We start from the raw sequence: 17,350 nt of genomic DNA, 5'->3' as shown, positions 1-17,350 counted from the left end.
CTCTAAGTCCTTGGTCTTCACCTGTCCTATTGCTGAGAAAAAAAGATGGCTCAATTCGCTTTTGCGTCGACTACAGAGGCCTAAACAAGATAACGAGGAAAGACTTTTATCTTCTGCCTCGAATAGATGACGCTCTAGACTGTTTAAAAGGCGCAGAATACTTCCGTTCCTTTCATCTCCGCTTTGGGTACTGGCAAGTTCCAATGGCCGAGCCTGAACGTCTGAAAACCATCCGATGGCCTCTACATCCGATGGCCTCTACATCCGATGGCCTCTACATCCGATGGCCTCTACATCTGATGGCCTCTACAAGTTTAACGTCGTGCCCTTCGGGTTGTGCAACGCGCCTGCTACGTTTAAGCTTATGATCGACACCCTCTTTCGTGGCCACAAATGGAAGACCTGCTTATGTTACCTAGGCGACATCGTCTTCTCAACTGATTTTCCGACACACCTCCCTCGCCTGCATGACGTTCTAACCTGTCTCGAATCTGCTGGTCTACAGCTTACCCTCAATAAGTGCCGTTTCGCTGCAAGAAACCCAACCATATTGGGTCACGTTATCTCAAAAGACGACGTTCTCCCGTACCCAAACAAGCTCCACGCCATTGCAGACTTCCCGACGCCCACGTCTATCAAAACCCTCAGAAGTTTTATTTGCTTATGTTCCTATTTTCGTCGCTTCGTACGCAATTTCGCACCCATCATGGCACCTTTGACAAGTTTACTTTTCGCCAGTAACGGCATATCAGCGTGGTCACCTGAATGTGATGGAACGTTTCAGCAGTTGCACCACTTGTTGACCTCACCACCGATACTTCGCCACTACGACCCTGACGCTCCCACGGAAATCCATACTGACGCCTGCAGAGTTGGTTTTGGCGCGGTCTTAGCGCAACGGAAAGCTGGCTATGATGAATACGTCGACGCTTAAGCGACCTGTGCTCTAAAGAAAGCAGAAATAAATTACTCCTTCACAGAAAGAGTGTCTAGCGATCATCTGGGCACTAAACAAGTTTCGCCCATAGCTTTACGGCCGTTCTTTCGCCGTTGTTACTGACCACCATGCCCTTTGTTGGCTTTCTTCCTTCAAAGACCCATCTGGACGCTTGAAACATTGGGCGCTTCGCTTGCAAGATTACGATATCCACGTCATGTACCGCTCCGGTCGCAAGCACTCCGACGTTGATGCGCTCTCTGGCTCCCCACTGACGCCTGATTTGGCGTCTTTGTCAGCTTCCTCGTCCACCCTGTCTCCGTTCACTATCACTGACGTGCTCACAGAGCAGCGCGAGGACCCAACCCTTACATTGTTACTTGACTACCTTGCAGGAAGACGAAGGGCCGTGCCGTGATCTCGAGTGAGCCCCGTGCTACGGACGGCCCTTGCAGTGCTTTGATTTACCTAGCGTTCCAGAAAGTTGTGAACGACAATAGCCCTCATCGCAATGTACGTATATATACGTACATATATATACATACATATATATGTATATATATATGTATGTATATATATATGTATATATATATATATATGTATACATATATGTATGTATATATGTATATATATATATATATATATATATATATATATATATATATATATATATATATATATATATATATATATATATATGTGTGTGTGTATATATGTATATATATATGTATATGTGTATATATGTATATATATATGTATATGTGTATATATGTATATATATAGCGCGAGGTCGCGGGATCGAATCCTGGTCACAGCGGCCGCATTTCGATTGGGGCGAAATGCGGAAACACCTGTACTTAGATTTTGGTGCACGTTAAAGAACCCCAGGTGGTCGAAATTTCCGGAGTCCCCCACTACGGCGTGCCTCATAATCAGAAAGTGGTTTTGCCACGTAAAACCCCATAATTTAATTTTTACATCAGGAAACAGGTGGCTTGCAGTCGCGGTGGACTACGCGAGCCGCTATGCGAACCCCGCGCTCTTCCGACCAGTTGCGCAACTGATGTCGTGGACTTCCTCCTGCATGATATCATTTTGATTCATGGTGCTCCGCGTCCATTGCTAACAGACGATGGCCGTACGTTCTTAGCCAAAGTCATTGACGACATCATGCGTGCCTGCTCAATACAGCATAAATTTACCACCTCCTACCACCTTCAAACGAACGGCCTCACTGATCGTTTGAACCGCACCCTTGCAGACATGCTATCTAAATACGTTCGAAACAACTACCGTGACTGGGACCAGGCTCTACCTTACATTGCATTTGCGTATTAATCTTCCTGTCTCGAAACTGCTGGCTTTTCGCCTTTTTACATCTTGTATGGCCGTGAACCGACCCTACCATTGGACACTGTGCTTCTGTCCACCACAGCTTCAACTAGCGGTTAAGCCCGTGATGCTATCACCCATGTTGACCATGCTCGCCAACCTGCCCGCACTCGCCTGCAAGTCTCTCAAGGCAAGCAAAAGCAACGCTGCGACCTCCGTCACGATGGTGTCCATCTTGTGCCCGGCACCATCGTGCTGCTTTGGTCACCATCACTTAAAGTTGGCCTTTGTGAAAACTGCTTTCCTGCTACACAGGCCCATATCGCGTCCTTCGCCAAGTAACCGATGTCACCTACGAAATCGCTCTAACCACGGCCACTACGTCCTCCACTGTGACAACCAGTGACATTGTCCACGTCGGGCGACTCAAACCCTACAACTCTTCACACCCCTTGGATTTTTAACAGCACCGTGACGGCGCTTTTGCCGCTGGGAGGTAGTATTACGATATCATCGAGCGATGCACAAGGGACGAGCAAACGCGACAACGACGACGAAAGGGGTCTGTGCCTTTGGCGCGAGCGAGTGTCGGCCTGGCGATCTGGCTCCTGTGTAAATAGCCTGTATACAGCCTCTTTATTCTGTGCCCTTCCACACGTAACAATATCTATAGCGGCTCCAGAGCCACCGAAGTCCTCCATAAAGAAAGCAACAAAATCCCAATGAAGAAAGGCGTCAGGCAGGGAGATACGATCCCTCCAATGGTATTCATATCGTGTTTACAGGAGGTATTCAGAGACTTGGAGTGGGAAGAATTGGGTATAAAATTTAATGGAGAGTATCTTAGTAACTTGCGATTCGCCGATGATATTGCCTTGCTTAGTACCTCAGGGGACCAATTGCAATGCATGCTCATTGACCTGGAGAGGCAAAGCAGAAAAGTGGGTCTAAAAATTAATCTGCAGAAAACTAAAGTAATGTTTAACAGTCTCGGAAGAGAACAGCAATTTACAATAGGCAGCGAGGCACTCGAAGTCGTAGGGGAATACACCAACTTGGGGCAGGTAGGGACAGCGGATCCGGATCATGAGATTGAAATAATCAGAGGAATAAGAATGGGCTGGGGTGCGTTTGGCAGGCATTCCCAAATCATGAACAGAAGGTTGCACCTATCCCTCAAGAAAAAAGTATATAACAGCTGTGTCTCACGTATGCGGCAGAAACCTGGAGGCTTGCGAAAAGGGTTCTGCTTAAATTGAGGGCGACGCAACGCGCTATGGAAAGAATGATGGGTATAATCTTAAGGGATAAAAAAAAGCAGATTGTATGAGGGAGCGAACGCGAGTTAATGTCATCTTAGTTAAAATCAAGAAAAATAAATGGGCATGGGCAGGACATGTAATGAGGAGGGAAGATAACCGATGGTCATTAAGGGTTACGGACTTGATTCCAAGGGAACGGAAGCGTAGCAGGGGGTGGAAAAAATTTAGGTCGGCGGATGTGATTAAGAAGTTTGCAGGGACAACATGGCCACACTTAGTAAATGACCGGGGTATTGGGAGTAGTATGGCAGATGCCTTTGCCCTGCAGTGGGTGTAACCACGCTGATGATAATGATGATAAACTTCTTTGGTTGTGGAAAGTAGGTAAGAACAGGCAGCTTGGCTCGATCAGGAAGGATGCCGTCTCGCGATACAACATGGCCAAGAATAGTGAGCTTTCAGGCGCCGAAATGACATTTTTCAAGTTGAGTTGAAGTCCTACGTCAGTAAAGCATTTCAGAACGTGCCCGAGACGGCTGAGATGTGTTCGGAAGTGAGCGGAAAAGACAACTACGTCATCCTGCTGGCATAGACATGTGTTTCATTTGAGGCCGCTTAAAATATTATCCGTCATCCCCTCAAAAGTGGCTGAAGCGTTACACAGGCGGAAAAGCATTATGATGATTTTGTATAATCCGTCAGGTATTAAAAATGTCGTTTTAGGTTGAAGAGCTGTTGCAAAAGGGACTTGCCGGTATCCGGAACGTAAATCCAGCGAACTACGATCGCAGCAAACAGTCGAGGGTGCCATCGATGCGCGGTAACGGGTAAACCTCCTTGTACGTTATCTTGTTCAAATACCGGTAGTCGGTGCAGAACCGAATATACCTATCGTTATAATGAGAATGACTGGTTACACCCAGGGACTGTTTGAAGGCTGCACAACGGCACGCTTGCGCATGTCCGCAACCTGGTAATCAATGACACGGCATTCAGTGGTTGATACACGGTAAGGGCGGTGCCGTAGAGGTGCACGACTGCCGGTATCTATCCAGTGAAGAAAGGTAGATGTGCTGTCGAAACCAGAAGCACGGCTGTCGAAAGAAGCGCGGAACTTCTTTGGCTTAGTTCTGAAGATGATGTTTCATCGTCGATGCAGCTGTGGGAAACGTCGAGGAGTGACTGATCAACCGCAGGGTCAAAAGCAAGTGCGCTAAGGTCTGTAGAAGCAGAAGCGGCAGGAGCGTCAAAGATGCAAAAGGTGTCGACAAGTTGATAGTGGCCTAGGCATTCACCATAATATAACGGTAAAGGGTGCGCCGTGGGATTGTCGACGACCGTTTTCGCGACGCTACTGCGAAGAGTAAGGAGAGCAAAGGGTAGCGGAGAAGATTTGCGGAGAATGAACGCTTCAGAGGGCGTAAAGAGAAGAGTGCCATCAGAAATATTGGCGCATGACACAGGCACAAGCATGGAAAGCAGGGAAGGTCGGCATTGTCTTCGGACACAGTTTATCACTAGAAAGGCGGTTTTCGATTGTCTCAATGTTATGAAGTGCAGAAAGTTAGACTTCGGCGTGACAACAGTCAATAACGGCGTTATTATTTGCAAGGATGTCCCAGCCTAACATAACGTCTTGTTAACACGAGCGCATCACGACGAATTCGAAGGTATACAGTAGTCCTTTAACGAAGACGAGAGCAGTAAAGGCAGCGAGAAGCGTAACATCTTCAGTAGTTTAGGTTCGAAGGGAGAAGTCGGAGAGTCGTCAAAACCTTTCGTAGTGTGTGACGGAGTTCGGCGGGAATTAAGAACACGCCAGCTCCTGTATCCACAAGTGCCAGGATGGCAATTCCTTCGACAAACATGTCATATACAGTGGCTGGAGAGGGACGGGGACTTGGGCATTGTGGCGTGGATGCGGTTCCTGCCTCGGGAACTGCAGCCATCAGTTGTCCGGCTCAGTGGACATGGTACTGCACCACATCGGAGAAAGCGAATGATGATGTGGAGATGGTGAGCGGCGGGTAGACGCGGTTGGGCGGTGAGAGAATTAGGAAGCGGTATGAAGGTTAGAAGGCGAAGAGGAAAACTGAGCGTGGAAAGGTGGCGCTCACTGGATCTTTGGGAAAGGAAGCATTGAACTACGACAATGGCGTGCCACGTAGTTCACGTGCCACGTAGCATCACCACAAGCAAAACATATTGGACGGTCATTGAAAGTGCACCACTGGTAGGGGTAAGGTCCGAGTCGGGGTTGAGGAGTCTCAAAATGCTGTCGGCCTGGTAGCGCCATATGAGAAAAATTCTGTCGGTCGGCAAGTGACATAGTAGGAAAATGCTTCTGAAATGCGGTCGATGGATGGAGGGTGGCAAGAGCGTTTGTGGACGAGATCAGGCAACTGCTTCAGCGTACGTGAGAGGTCCACTGACTGTCTGCTCACGGGTTGGAAGAACGGCTTCAGAAATTCGCTCTTGAATGCAACCGCGGATCGTAAGTGGCAAAACGGGTGGTGGTTTCCGGATCGAATACATCAAAGATAGCTGGCGAGCGACCTCTGCTCGAACGAACGCCTGAATTTTCAGGAACAGAGAAGCATGGTTGGCGATTTCAAGACTTGACAGAGTAGACGTGCGTAGTGGGATTTCAGGTGTGAAGTCGTTGCCTGTGCAACTCACCGTAAATCTAACACAATTGGATGACATTGATGACAGTGTGAGGACTCTCCAATATTAACATATAAAACACGTCGTCCTCAATACCCTTAATTATGTGTTTGTTCTTCACTTCCTCTGACAAGGACACGTCACACTCCTTTGCAAATGTCAACACTGTTCTTGATTTAGCTCGTGAAATTTCTCTGACCTCTTGGGATCGTGTACGCAAACGTTCTACACGAAGCTTTCGGACTGCTGGCCAACGGAAAACATTTCTGAAGCTGGTCCTGAAGACCAACACGAAGTGAGGTCGGCTTCATGGTTTAGAAACCATAGTTTTCCAACGTCCGTAAGATACAATGCGACGTTTCTCAACTTGGTATCATCGTCCCACTGGTTATGGGCACTCACTTGCTGATAAGAGGAGATCCAATCATCAACTTTGTCAACTATGCAGGAGAGGATAAGGGATCTCCCTGAGGCACCGCACCAGCAGAAACCAGGGTGGGTGGCGCCGTTGGAAGAGGGCATGAGTTGTCAGACTTGATGGAGGGTAGAGTGCGCCTCCGAATTTCCAGGGTGGTCGAAACTCTGCACGTCCACAACTTGATAATAGATTTATTATCAGCGGACGCAGGTGAATGGGTAACTGTCACCAGCGTTCTACCATGGGCAGAAACCATGAGGTCATATTGTTAGCAATGCTGCGGAGGCGCAGGCCTCTTTTGTTTGTTACAATGTGTGCGTGTGTGTGCGTGTGTGTGTGTAATCAGAATATGGGCTTGCGTTTACTGAGCCCAGGAGACACGGCGACGCAGCCTTGGCACAGTCCACGTTTATGATGCGCCCACACACACTTAATGATGGTGCTATAGAGATGATCGCGTGCACAATAAATGCTGAAGCTGGCAAGAGAGTGGCAGCGCCGACGTTGCACAAACGCCTCGCTTCGAGAGCGAGAAGGGCAATGAAAGCTCTAGCCGACGGAAGTCGTTATCACCGAGGATCGAGAACGGGAAACGCAAGGCAAGCGCCTGTGAAGGCAAGTCAACCCCCAGCTTTGAGATTAGGAGGCCAAGGAGAGCCGTCGAAGCAGAGAGATTCCTCCCGGGGGGAGGTGCCGATTAACGGTTCAAGAGCGCACTCCTCGACCGGGAGTGCGGCCATAGCTGCAAGCCGTGTAATAGACTGCGTTTCGATCACAACCTCACGCAGGTCAAGAGTGTACAATCCAGAACCGAAGCTAGAATCTAGCAAAATGAGGACAGTCAGACAAAATAATTTGATGAAAATCGTGCTCAACACGAGTTCAAACTTGAGAAAACGACTACCAGTTTCGCTGTTTTAACAGCTTTCACTGCTTGGATCTGGCTTTACCTTTCAATCATTGTTCCCGCATGGATAGTATATGACGACTATTTACTGTAATCTCACTGAGTGTTAGGTCGGCAAGTGCAGATATTCGCCTTACAATGAGAAAGTGAGGCGGGAAGAGAGGGTCCAGATCACGGCAGTCGCTATAAACGTGTGTGATTGGCCTGGAACTGATCACAGCTACTACTTCAGTTTGGGTTGTTTGTAGCGGTTCTCCGTAAGAAATGCCTTGCCAATGCATTTCGTCAATGTCAGTTTCACAGACCTGATAAGTGTCTCGCAGAAATCGCCCGCCACGGTGCATGATCGGCGATAAATTTCCGCTTTATGTTATGGTTAGCGATGCAGTTATAAACTTCGTTTCTGAATGATTTCCGCAATATTGAAAGCTCTCTAGCTCTTTATGAATGCGACAGCTTTTTCAGAATATATAACAGAAGGAAGTACCCGCGATGACACAGAGCGTCGGAAAGCGCTGAGAAAACTTGTTGCGGTGATGCCTTCGACTAGTTCGAGGTGAACAGCTGTAATCGCGGCACACGTGAACAGCCAAATGTACACTTCGGCGTAGTCATCTAGATGGTTAACGTAGAGGGGACCAGCGAAATCTAGTCTGGGGACTTGAAAGGGCTCCGATCTTTCAGGTTGGAATGGTGCAGTTACTTCAGAGAAAGGTCTGTCGTTGTGGCATTGGCACATGATGAATCCTGTGATGAAGTTCTCGACTACCTACCGTCCTGGTAATATCCATAAGTGTTCCCTTATTGGTACAAGTGTATCAAGAACTTCGGCATGAAGAAGTTGCCGATGGTGTTACACAACGAGGGGAGCTTGCAGTAGTGGTGGTCCATTGGTTGGATATTTTTCGTCGCAAGATTTCTTGCTGAGCTGTAGGCGTCTTGCGACTCGTAGAACTCCCTTGTCGAGAAAGCAGGTCAGGTCACGAAGCGGTAAATACTTTATATGCTGAGCTCCTTTAAAGGCATGGTCAATTTATTGTGAGAAGGCTGAGCTTTGAACCTTTCTTTTATTCAGTATAGTTCGGTGGCTTGCAATTCTTCGGCATTCAGGGCTCCCCGGGAAACTTCTCCAGCTTCGAGGCAAATCATAGTATACAAGCTCAAACACGGTGCAGTTGTAATTTGTATTGGTGCTGTATTTGTGAATATCCATGATTAGTGGTTCGGTTTGCATAGCGATTTGCAAAGATGATGCCCGATAAGGACTTTCCTCTCTGACACTTGGTGAGGGATCGGTCGAGTTTCGACTAGGGTGTGCTGGCCATTCATTCTCCTAACAATTAAGGCAATGGTGTCTTGCCCACAGGACATTGTTGTAAATTTATGGGCGGAGACGTCGCTCGTAAAAAAAATGCAAGATTATGCTTTCCATGGCAATGCCTCCGCAATGTGATATTTGTTCTGCTCTGAATCTCCGTTATGCAATGCCGAATAAAGTTTTTTCATCGGTTAGGATCCCTGGTAATTCAGTACGCTGCAGTCACTGAATTAGTCCAAAACTGCGCTGTTGTTCCCTCAGCTAGGCCTTGACGCACATACTGGTACATTCGTTCAAAGACGAGAATGGCTAGCAGTTCGAGTCTGGGAAGGCTTGTTTGCTTGATTGGCGCCAGCCTGTACTTGCACAAGACTATAGTTGAGCTGTTCTTATTTTCTGCAGTGTAACTGTAGCAAACGGTTCCGCAGGCTGACAATTACTGACGTCAGCGAAGAAAAGCCTTGCGTATTTGTCGCCAAGTGCATGTATGCCCTATTGGTATAACCGGAGAATTTCAGTATCCCAGAGCTGTGGAAGTTTATTGCAGCGATTCTTCCAATCGTGTAGAGCGTCCAGTGGCAGTTCTTCTTCCCAGTCAACTGCTTTCCTCTTAAGATTTTCGGAAAAGATCTTGATCCTCATTGTGGAAAGGGTCGGCATGCTTAGAGCGTCGCATAGGCTAAGAGTCGTCTGTAGTATGAACCACTTGGTATCGGTTCTTTGTTGAACAAACTCCATAGTGCTTCCGGGCCTAAACGAAAATACGTCGGGGTGAAAATGTCATACAATTCACAGGACTTTCAGTACTCCTGTAAGTTGTCTGAGAAACAACTCCGGAGGCTGCATCGATTGTGTGCTGAGAACGCGTTCGTCGTTCGAAGTCCATTTTCGGAGCTTCATGGATGCACTTGCGAATGCCTCAGTGGTTTCTGACCGCAGCTTGGACGTGCTTACGACGGAGTCCACTTCTGTTAAAATGTCGTCGAGATATATAGGACCCCACAGTCTTTCTGTATTTTTGGAGTAACCGACAACATTTGCTCAAGATGATGACGGTTGGTCGCCGTCTAAAAAGGACTAAAGGTCGTGCCGAATAGTACTCTGGCCATGCGCCTTATGCGAACGTTAGAGAACGGTTGACCTGGCCTGGGCTCTTTCTCCAATCACAGGTATCGTAAAGCTTCTTGGCCTGTGCTGGCGACGCTTCTTTGCAGAAAGACGTCTTTGACGTCTGCTACTAAAGCAATGCAATGTTTTCTGAAGCGAAGTAGGAACCCTATGAAATCGGCAGTGCGGCTTGGTCGGCACTACAGGCTGTTGTTAAGCGAAAGTTCCTGTTTTCCATGGGAGAAAGCATCGAAGATCACTCTTACGCTTGTTGGATTATCCTCGCGGATTACTGCATGGTGTTGCATGTAATACACTGTGGCTTTTTTTGCTCATTTCATTCTAGGCTACAACATCGTTAGTATATTTGCGTATGACAGCATTACATTCTCGCAGAAGCTGAGGGTATCGCCGAAGTTCTCGAAGTTGAGGTAAGCGCTTCCTTGATTTGGCTGGAATGTTGTGGTTGCGGATTTTCTGTTTTCATGTAAGCGAAACTACGCAATGACGATTTTCCATATTTACTCCGCTGTTGAATAAATACAGAATAGGGTGTGTGTCCCGGGTGTTATGGTCATCGGATATTATCCACATAATTTTTAGGTCCCAGTAGCTAACTGTGGTCATCTAGTGGTACGTCACTGCCGCTTTCAGTACAATTGGCTCGTTGAAATGCGCAGCTGTATAATGCCAGAGGCAACTCGTCCGTGCAGAGTCCAGCCTAATGAAGTCTCAGCGGCTTTAACTCCGTTGTCCAGCTTCCGTGCGTTTCCCGTGGCAAATGACCAGTAGCAGTCACAGCCAATTAACACGTCGATAGCTTTTGGGCTTTACGCTTGATCGATGTCAGTGAATTCGTGATGACGGTGCTCGCAGTTGTCGACAAAGGGTCTACTCGGGCATGGAATGTATTGGTCGCAGATCTTGGTCGAGACGAGAGCTTCGATTCGCATTGACTTTCAACTATGCACTGAACTCAGTTACAAGCACGCGCCGGAAAGTCTTCTCGTCATGATGCCCTAAAAAATGTCCACTGTATGACACTAGTGATTGAGTACTAGTTTCTCAGTCAATTACTCGGTCACAAAACAGCACTGGCTCACTCCATCCAATAAAACGCGAACTAGCAATTTCGAGTGCAACTGCCCATGCAACAGCTGTTTGGAGGTATACGAGCCGTTTGGAAGTGCCCGTACCAGCCAGCTCGAGTTGTATCTGGTGACGTAATGGCGAAGTCCAGCGGTCTATTTCCTCAACTTAGAATCGCACATTGTTTTAGCATGGCGCCAATTGCTCTTACCGCATTTCACCTTTCTTATGCAATTTCTTGCTACGTGATGCTCGAAGGTAAAACGTAAGCAGCGACGTTCACTTCTAAGGCGTTTTCCTTTTATCTCGAGACCAATTGCAAAGTCGTTGTGCTCTGTGTGATGGCGCGTTAACTTCGAAAAAGCGGGCCTTTTTGTCGAACGGTTTTGGTGAATGAGGTCATAGATTCTATGGTTGAGCGTTGACGACACCGCAGTTACGGTAAGGTTCCATGAACCAATTCTCAATCCCATGACAAGGTCCACCTCTTTTCTTCTGCTTTTTCTTTTTTTTTGTTAGACAGCGTGTTTCTAGTGGCGGCACTACGTGTTCCGCATTTAAGGAATAACCTAACTCACGCGCCATGGTCAGTGTCGCTGCAACCTGTGAGTCTTGCGTAGAGGCATTTGTGCATGTTACATTGACTCTCTCGCTCATAGCGCGGCTGCCTCGTGAGGACCGGTTGGCGTCCTTCTGTTTAAAATTCCAACCGTTTTGGCGTGACGATGTCGTTTCACACTTTGCAGGTACAGTAACCACCTCGTGCTTCACGTGCCGCACTTCTTTGTTTGCAATGCCCAAACTTGGTGAAGGGACCACTTAAGGCTTCGAACCACGTCCCATTAGCATAGCTTGCTGGATAATAAGCATTTGTCCAGTCTCGCGCATCAACACTTCCAGAACAGCGTGATACTAAATAAACCGTCTTCAGTCGATAGTGCTAACCTTCCTTATGCGCATCGATAATTTCTTTTCAGGTGTTGTGAGTGATGCCAGCTTGAAATCAAGTTTTCTGGTATAAGGTCGAAGGTTGACTTCTCTTCTTTAACCTCCAAAGTCTTTCTCGTGTAGTTCGTTCGGTTGCTATTCATTGAGACCCATGTAATGTGCCCGCAAAAAACTAGAGTGTAAATTGTTGCCTGTATGACTTGGGCCAGTTCATGTTCTTTAATGCCAGACTGGCGTTTCCTATTTCTGTTTACGTAAACTGGTACATTATCTGTGCAACGTGCCTGACCAACACCATACATATCCAACTTTAAAGCAACATAAGCCACGAATCTCAGCCGGTAGCCTAGAGGCTATGGCATTATGTTATTCAGCACGAGTTCGAGGCTTGGATCCTGGCCGAGACGGTTATATTGACACGTGTACTTATCTTTATCGGGTGACCACGTTTCACCGCCTAAAATATGTTATCGCACAGTGGAGCGCGCGCCTACATGTAAAAGAAGTTTCTGGAATGTTATGCATGGTTCCGTCCACTGTCTTTCACCGCAACTTGTGTAAGCTGATAGCATGTGTGCGCGACGCGAATAGAGTGGAACTTTGTGGAAGACACGTCGATCCCAGCGGTTAATCTGCAACATTCGACGACTGATCTATAAACGCTGACGCGCTTGACCCGCTGATCAGATTTCCGACGATCACCGACTGTGTTCGCCGCTATCGTTGTGCTATAAGTGTAGCCTGTCTTATGGGCACAGGTTCATCTAATAAAAGTTAGTTTTGTCGTTCACAGTATTTCTACTGTGTTCTTCAACGTCACCACCACGTGACAATATTCTGATTAGGACGGAACACAAAAGCATGCATTCGGCACATGTTACAAAGAACCGCAGGTGGCCAAAATGAATCTAGAGACCCAAGACACCCTACCCCCTTCTCTTATAGCGTTCTCACAGAAGGAGCTTCTGGCAGGTAAAACTCCAGATTTTTTTTTCATATTCGTGTCCTTGGAAGGCCGTATATTGAAAGCTTCAAGCTGACTGTTGTTGTTGTTGATTGTTCAAGCTGACTCTCACCTCTACTGATTTATCTTTAACACTGGGTAGGCACACCTTCTTTGCATGTACATTTCTTACTTTGAGGCCATTCTCCAGCCTGTCCTATTGCTCTCTGCATTGCCTTTCGCGCACGAGAAAGTAATGCCGTCCACATACATTCCGCAGCGTGTGCCGGGTTGCTAGTTGGGGTTGTGAGTGAACCGGTCGTAGTGGTTCAGTGGCTGTGGCATTGAACTTCTGTGCACGAGGGCACTGGTTTGATTCCCTTCCCGCGGCATTCACAATTCGATGCAGGCGCAATGCAACGAAAATTGTGTACCGTGCTTTGGATGTATATACATATGTACACACAGTGAAGAAGACGCGCGTATGAGACACGATTTAAATGATAGAACCACGGCCTTAAAAAGTGCTACGTAGTTCTTACGCATTCCTCTTGGATTTACTGCTAAATAGCGACTTAACGAGATGACAATATTTGGACTCCGACGATTGGGAGGCCCGTGCCTGGGGTCGCCTAGATGGCCACTGCGAGCTGCTGCTCCCGAACGATCTCCATGACTCGCTGGACGGTCTAAAGTTGGTCTTGGAGTTCTGAGCTAAGCAGCGCAGCAAACCACCGCACCCGTAGATTTTCCAGGGAGACTGCCATTTTATGTTCACATATTTTACATGCCTACAGCGTGCGTTGAAGGGTGGCTCTCACAGACTTGCATAGCTTGCTTATACCGCTGTCGTATATATCGGGTTAGCTAGCCACTGAATTTTTATTTCAGAATTTCGTCGACATTATAGTAACAATTGTCCACACGTACACATTTGCCTTCTCATTCTTGAGCTGCTTGCACGCTGCTTCCCACTATGCAATAAATACGTAAGTAAGTAAATTATATACAGCATGTTGTTAATTTTACTTAAGGACTGGGTATCGTATTATTGCTCGCTGAATTATTCCAGCTGAGAATAGTCGCGACGTGACTACAACAACCACAAGATGTTAGTGACGTCGTTGTGTTCTGTCTGGTTTTTGCAGATTTTGGATTAGCGTGCACCTCAATGCCGCTAAACAAATTGCCTGCTGCCACGAGATTCTCTCAAGCCCCGACAGGGTCGAGCCTCTTAATCTGATCTTTGCTCCGCTGGGGCACTCGTGCGGTCCTCCCAATGTCCCCTGTGGAGACCATCTGACCTCTTTGCTTTTGGGTGGCACGTACCTCACAAAAGTGCCCCCGGATGTCGCTAAAGGATTGGGCCTTTACTTGGCACTCACACGCAGTCTACGAAATTTGGGCATGGAATTTGAAACGTCGCATGACTCGGCGCAGGCCATCATAGAAGGCATCGCGAAAAATAAGAGCATCGAGCACCTGCGGATGGAAAGTAGGTGAACTGCGCGTAGAATGCAGAATTTTCTTGAACTTTTGAGTGCTGTAACGTAGCCCATCGCTACTTTTCTATTTACAGATATTGCGGGCAGCATAACATTCTTTGCGGTTTAGTCAGGGCACCTAACATAACATGCTCAAGCTTGTCCGTAAATCAATTGCGTTTTGCGGAATATTGCGGACAACGTAAAGAACTCTGCTGGCGGCGCAGAACATTACCAGAATAAGCAGATGTAAGATTGGTGACCAATTATTGTATAATAGCTGCTAGCGTGAATTTCCGCAGAAAGAACGTAAGGTGAACACAGAGCCTTTCTAACGCAAATGCTTATTAGTTAATCCTGCCAGACTCTGGTAAACATGGCTGCTGATGGGTGCAGGTGGATTCTTGCCGGAGAAGTCATATTTAAAAAAAAATCGCAATGGTTGGATTGACCCACGGTCACCCCAGTACCCCATCCAAATGCCCTATCAGCCCACAGTCGTACATATTGTTTGCGCAAACATCAACAAGCTCTTCAAGATGATCACGGGGTGTGTCACGTAGCCTAGCATCACGCACGCACCCGATTTCTTTAAGCCAAAGGCGCAGGAATGAAATGAAATAATTTGATGCGGTTGATTAAACGGATCACGAAAAGTTCAGGTAGATCAGAACATGTGCTTTTGACGTGCATAAGTTGTTTCAGTTTTCTTAAACGAAGACTCACGTAGCAGCAAAACGTGTTAAATGCATTGTGGTTCGACAAGGCATCACAATATCTCGCTACAAGCGTTGTTGCTTCAATTTACTGCTCAGGTACCGCAGCATTTTCAGAAGTTTAGCACGTTTTCATTTGCAGAAATGTTAACTCACTATTCATTGCAAAAAATTGCAGTTCATCTCTGCGCAGACAAATTCATCAACACGTCACTGGTTTGAACTATTGAGAAATTGCTCAAAGTGTGATGGATAACTGGATTTCAATTCCATGAGCAATATGTGATTTTTGAAAAACGTTGTTTGTCGGGAGGTTGCCATTGCAATACACAGCGAATTTGGCTACAACAGTCGGCGTATAAGTTGGAATCACTTTATTCCCTACCTTGTTTCAGTTCAACCAACACTGTATACTCGTCTAACAAGCAGAATTTTGTTTTCTGCAGCATGATGACTACTGGTATACTCTGCAGCAGCGACGATAGTATATCTTTCTCTGAAGGTTGCCAATCAACGTGTACTGCAGCGTCAATGTAATCAACGTGTACCTTCGCCTTACTTTTGATACAGCAGCGCCTCATGGTGACTATGATATAGTCTTGCCCACATCTGAAACTCAAAAACTCTGCCAGAACAGACACAATCCCGTATAAAATTTTTTTTGTGCTTGTGATGGCCATACTAATTTCGTAACCTAACCGACATGTATTATATTACCGCGCTACCAGATCACCAATCAACGCTTCGTTCTCGCATGATTTCCTGACCCTGGGTTGAGAAGTGTTCAGAGTAAAATGGAAAAAAAACGCCCAAGCACGCACACTTGCACTGTGTATGGCACTGTACTTGGGCACTAGATACCAATAGTCCCGGCAACGACGTTTTATAGCATAGTACGGCAGCGTTCATAGCTTTCGTAGCTTTGGCGCTGAGACTTGGTTCTGAATTACCTTTTGCGATCGCAGGGTTCTCCGTGAAGGATGATGACTGGGCAACCTTGACCAATTGGCTGATCGACAATCGGCGCTTGCACAACCTGGACATCTTGCCTCCTCCTAGCGAGAATGCGGCAGTGGTCAAATCTTTGGCAACGTCATTAGAGAGTAACTACTCCGTCACGGCAATGAAAGTACTTGACCGTGATCTCGAACAAGCAGCCTGGATGCGCATAAAGAACATCGTAAGAAAGCTCTGTGCGATGCCCAATATATGCGCTACGTACGCTTGCACTTGCTTGTGTGTTTATTCTATATTCATTCACGTGACGCATAAAACCTCGCATTCAGATATTGCATGAGATTGAAAGAGCAGTAGCTGCAATAACAAAGAATAGTTTAATCTTTAACAAAGGAAACCACTAATACTACACAATGCAATGTATTTCACGATAGGATGCGCAGTGCACTAAATGTAGTCATCATGATTAACAAATATAAGAGGGAATATACAAAATATTCTTAATGTAAAACAGCTGATTCGGCATGGGCTAGAAATGAGGATATATCCACCAGTAAATGTCTTGAGCAAGCACATTAGTGCTGCTAAAATGAGTGATCAAAAACGCATACAATTCAGCAACTAGAATCGAAGAGGAAAGGCAATTTAAGAGAACAGCGCGAATGGAAGAACGAACGAACGCACGAGCGTTTCCCTTCCCGAACACTCGACAAATATAGTACGAGACAGTCCTCCACTCTACTTCTCGATGATGCGCCCTCCCCGTCACTCAGTTGGATGGGCACCATTTCCCTCGGCTCCTTTGTGTCGCAAGTCCGACCATTGGCAGCCGCCGAACACGAAAACAGGTGAAAGCGCAAAATCAAGCTATTCACTTTAAGAAACGTTTGCAAGGTCCAGCCTTTTCCGCAGTAAGCAGACGGTCGTGGAGATGTGCAAGGTGCAGAGATCCTGAAAATTCCCACATCTGGTGGAGCACTTTAACGTTGAACACGTTCATTTATATCAGTGAATGTGATTTTAAACTGATACAAGTTTACGCCGCTCGGAGGCAGTCACTACAGCCCAAACTCATCGCATTTCGCCAGCGCCCACACGGCGATATTCCGTGCCACTGTTCACTGCAAACGTGGTGCCTGCGAGAATAGGTTTGGATCGAAGACTTCATCATCGTCAGCCTATTTATGTTCACTGCAGCACGAAGGCCTCTTCTCTGGGATCTCCATTCACCCCAGTCCATCTTCAACCAATTCCAACTTGTGCCT

General features: G+C 46.8%; 1 protein-coding gene across 4 annotated transcripts in view; it reads left to right on the top strand.

Moving 5' to 3' along the window:
* The window catches only part of LOC135896665 (NLR family CARD domain-containing protein 3-like), a 117,613-nt gene that overhangs the window by 79,675 nt on the left and 20,588 nt on the right, over nucleotides 1-17,350 (top strand). For all 4 annotated transcript variants that reach the window (XM_070536133.1, XM_070536136.1, XM_070536134.1 and 1 more), the window contains 2 exons: nucleotides 14,077-14,423; nucleotides 16,094-16,308. In XM_070536133.1, coding sequence (XP_070392234.1) covers nucleotides 14,077-14,423; nucleotides 16,094-16,308 — 562 coding nt within the window. The remainder of the gene's footprint in view (nucleotides 1-14,076; nucleotides 14,424-16,093; nucleotides 16,309-17,350) is intronic.

This window comes from Dermacentor albipictus, chromosome 3 (assembly GCF_038994185.2).
Source record: "Dermacentor albipictus isolate Rhodes 1998 colony chromosome 3, USDA_Dalb.pri_finalv2, whole genome shotgun sequence".
NCBI lineage: Eukaryota > Metazoa > Arthropoda > Arachnida > Ixodida > Ixodidae > Dermacentor > Dermacentor albipictus.
The sequence above is the reverse complement of the archived record's forward strand: the minus strand, read 5'-3'. Positions and strand labels throughout refer to the sequence as shown.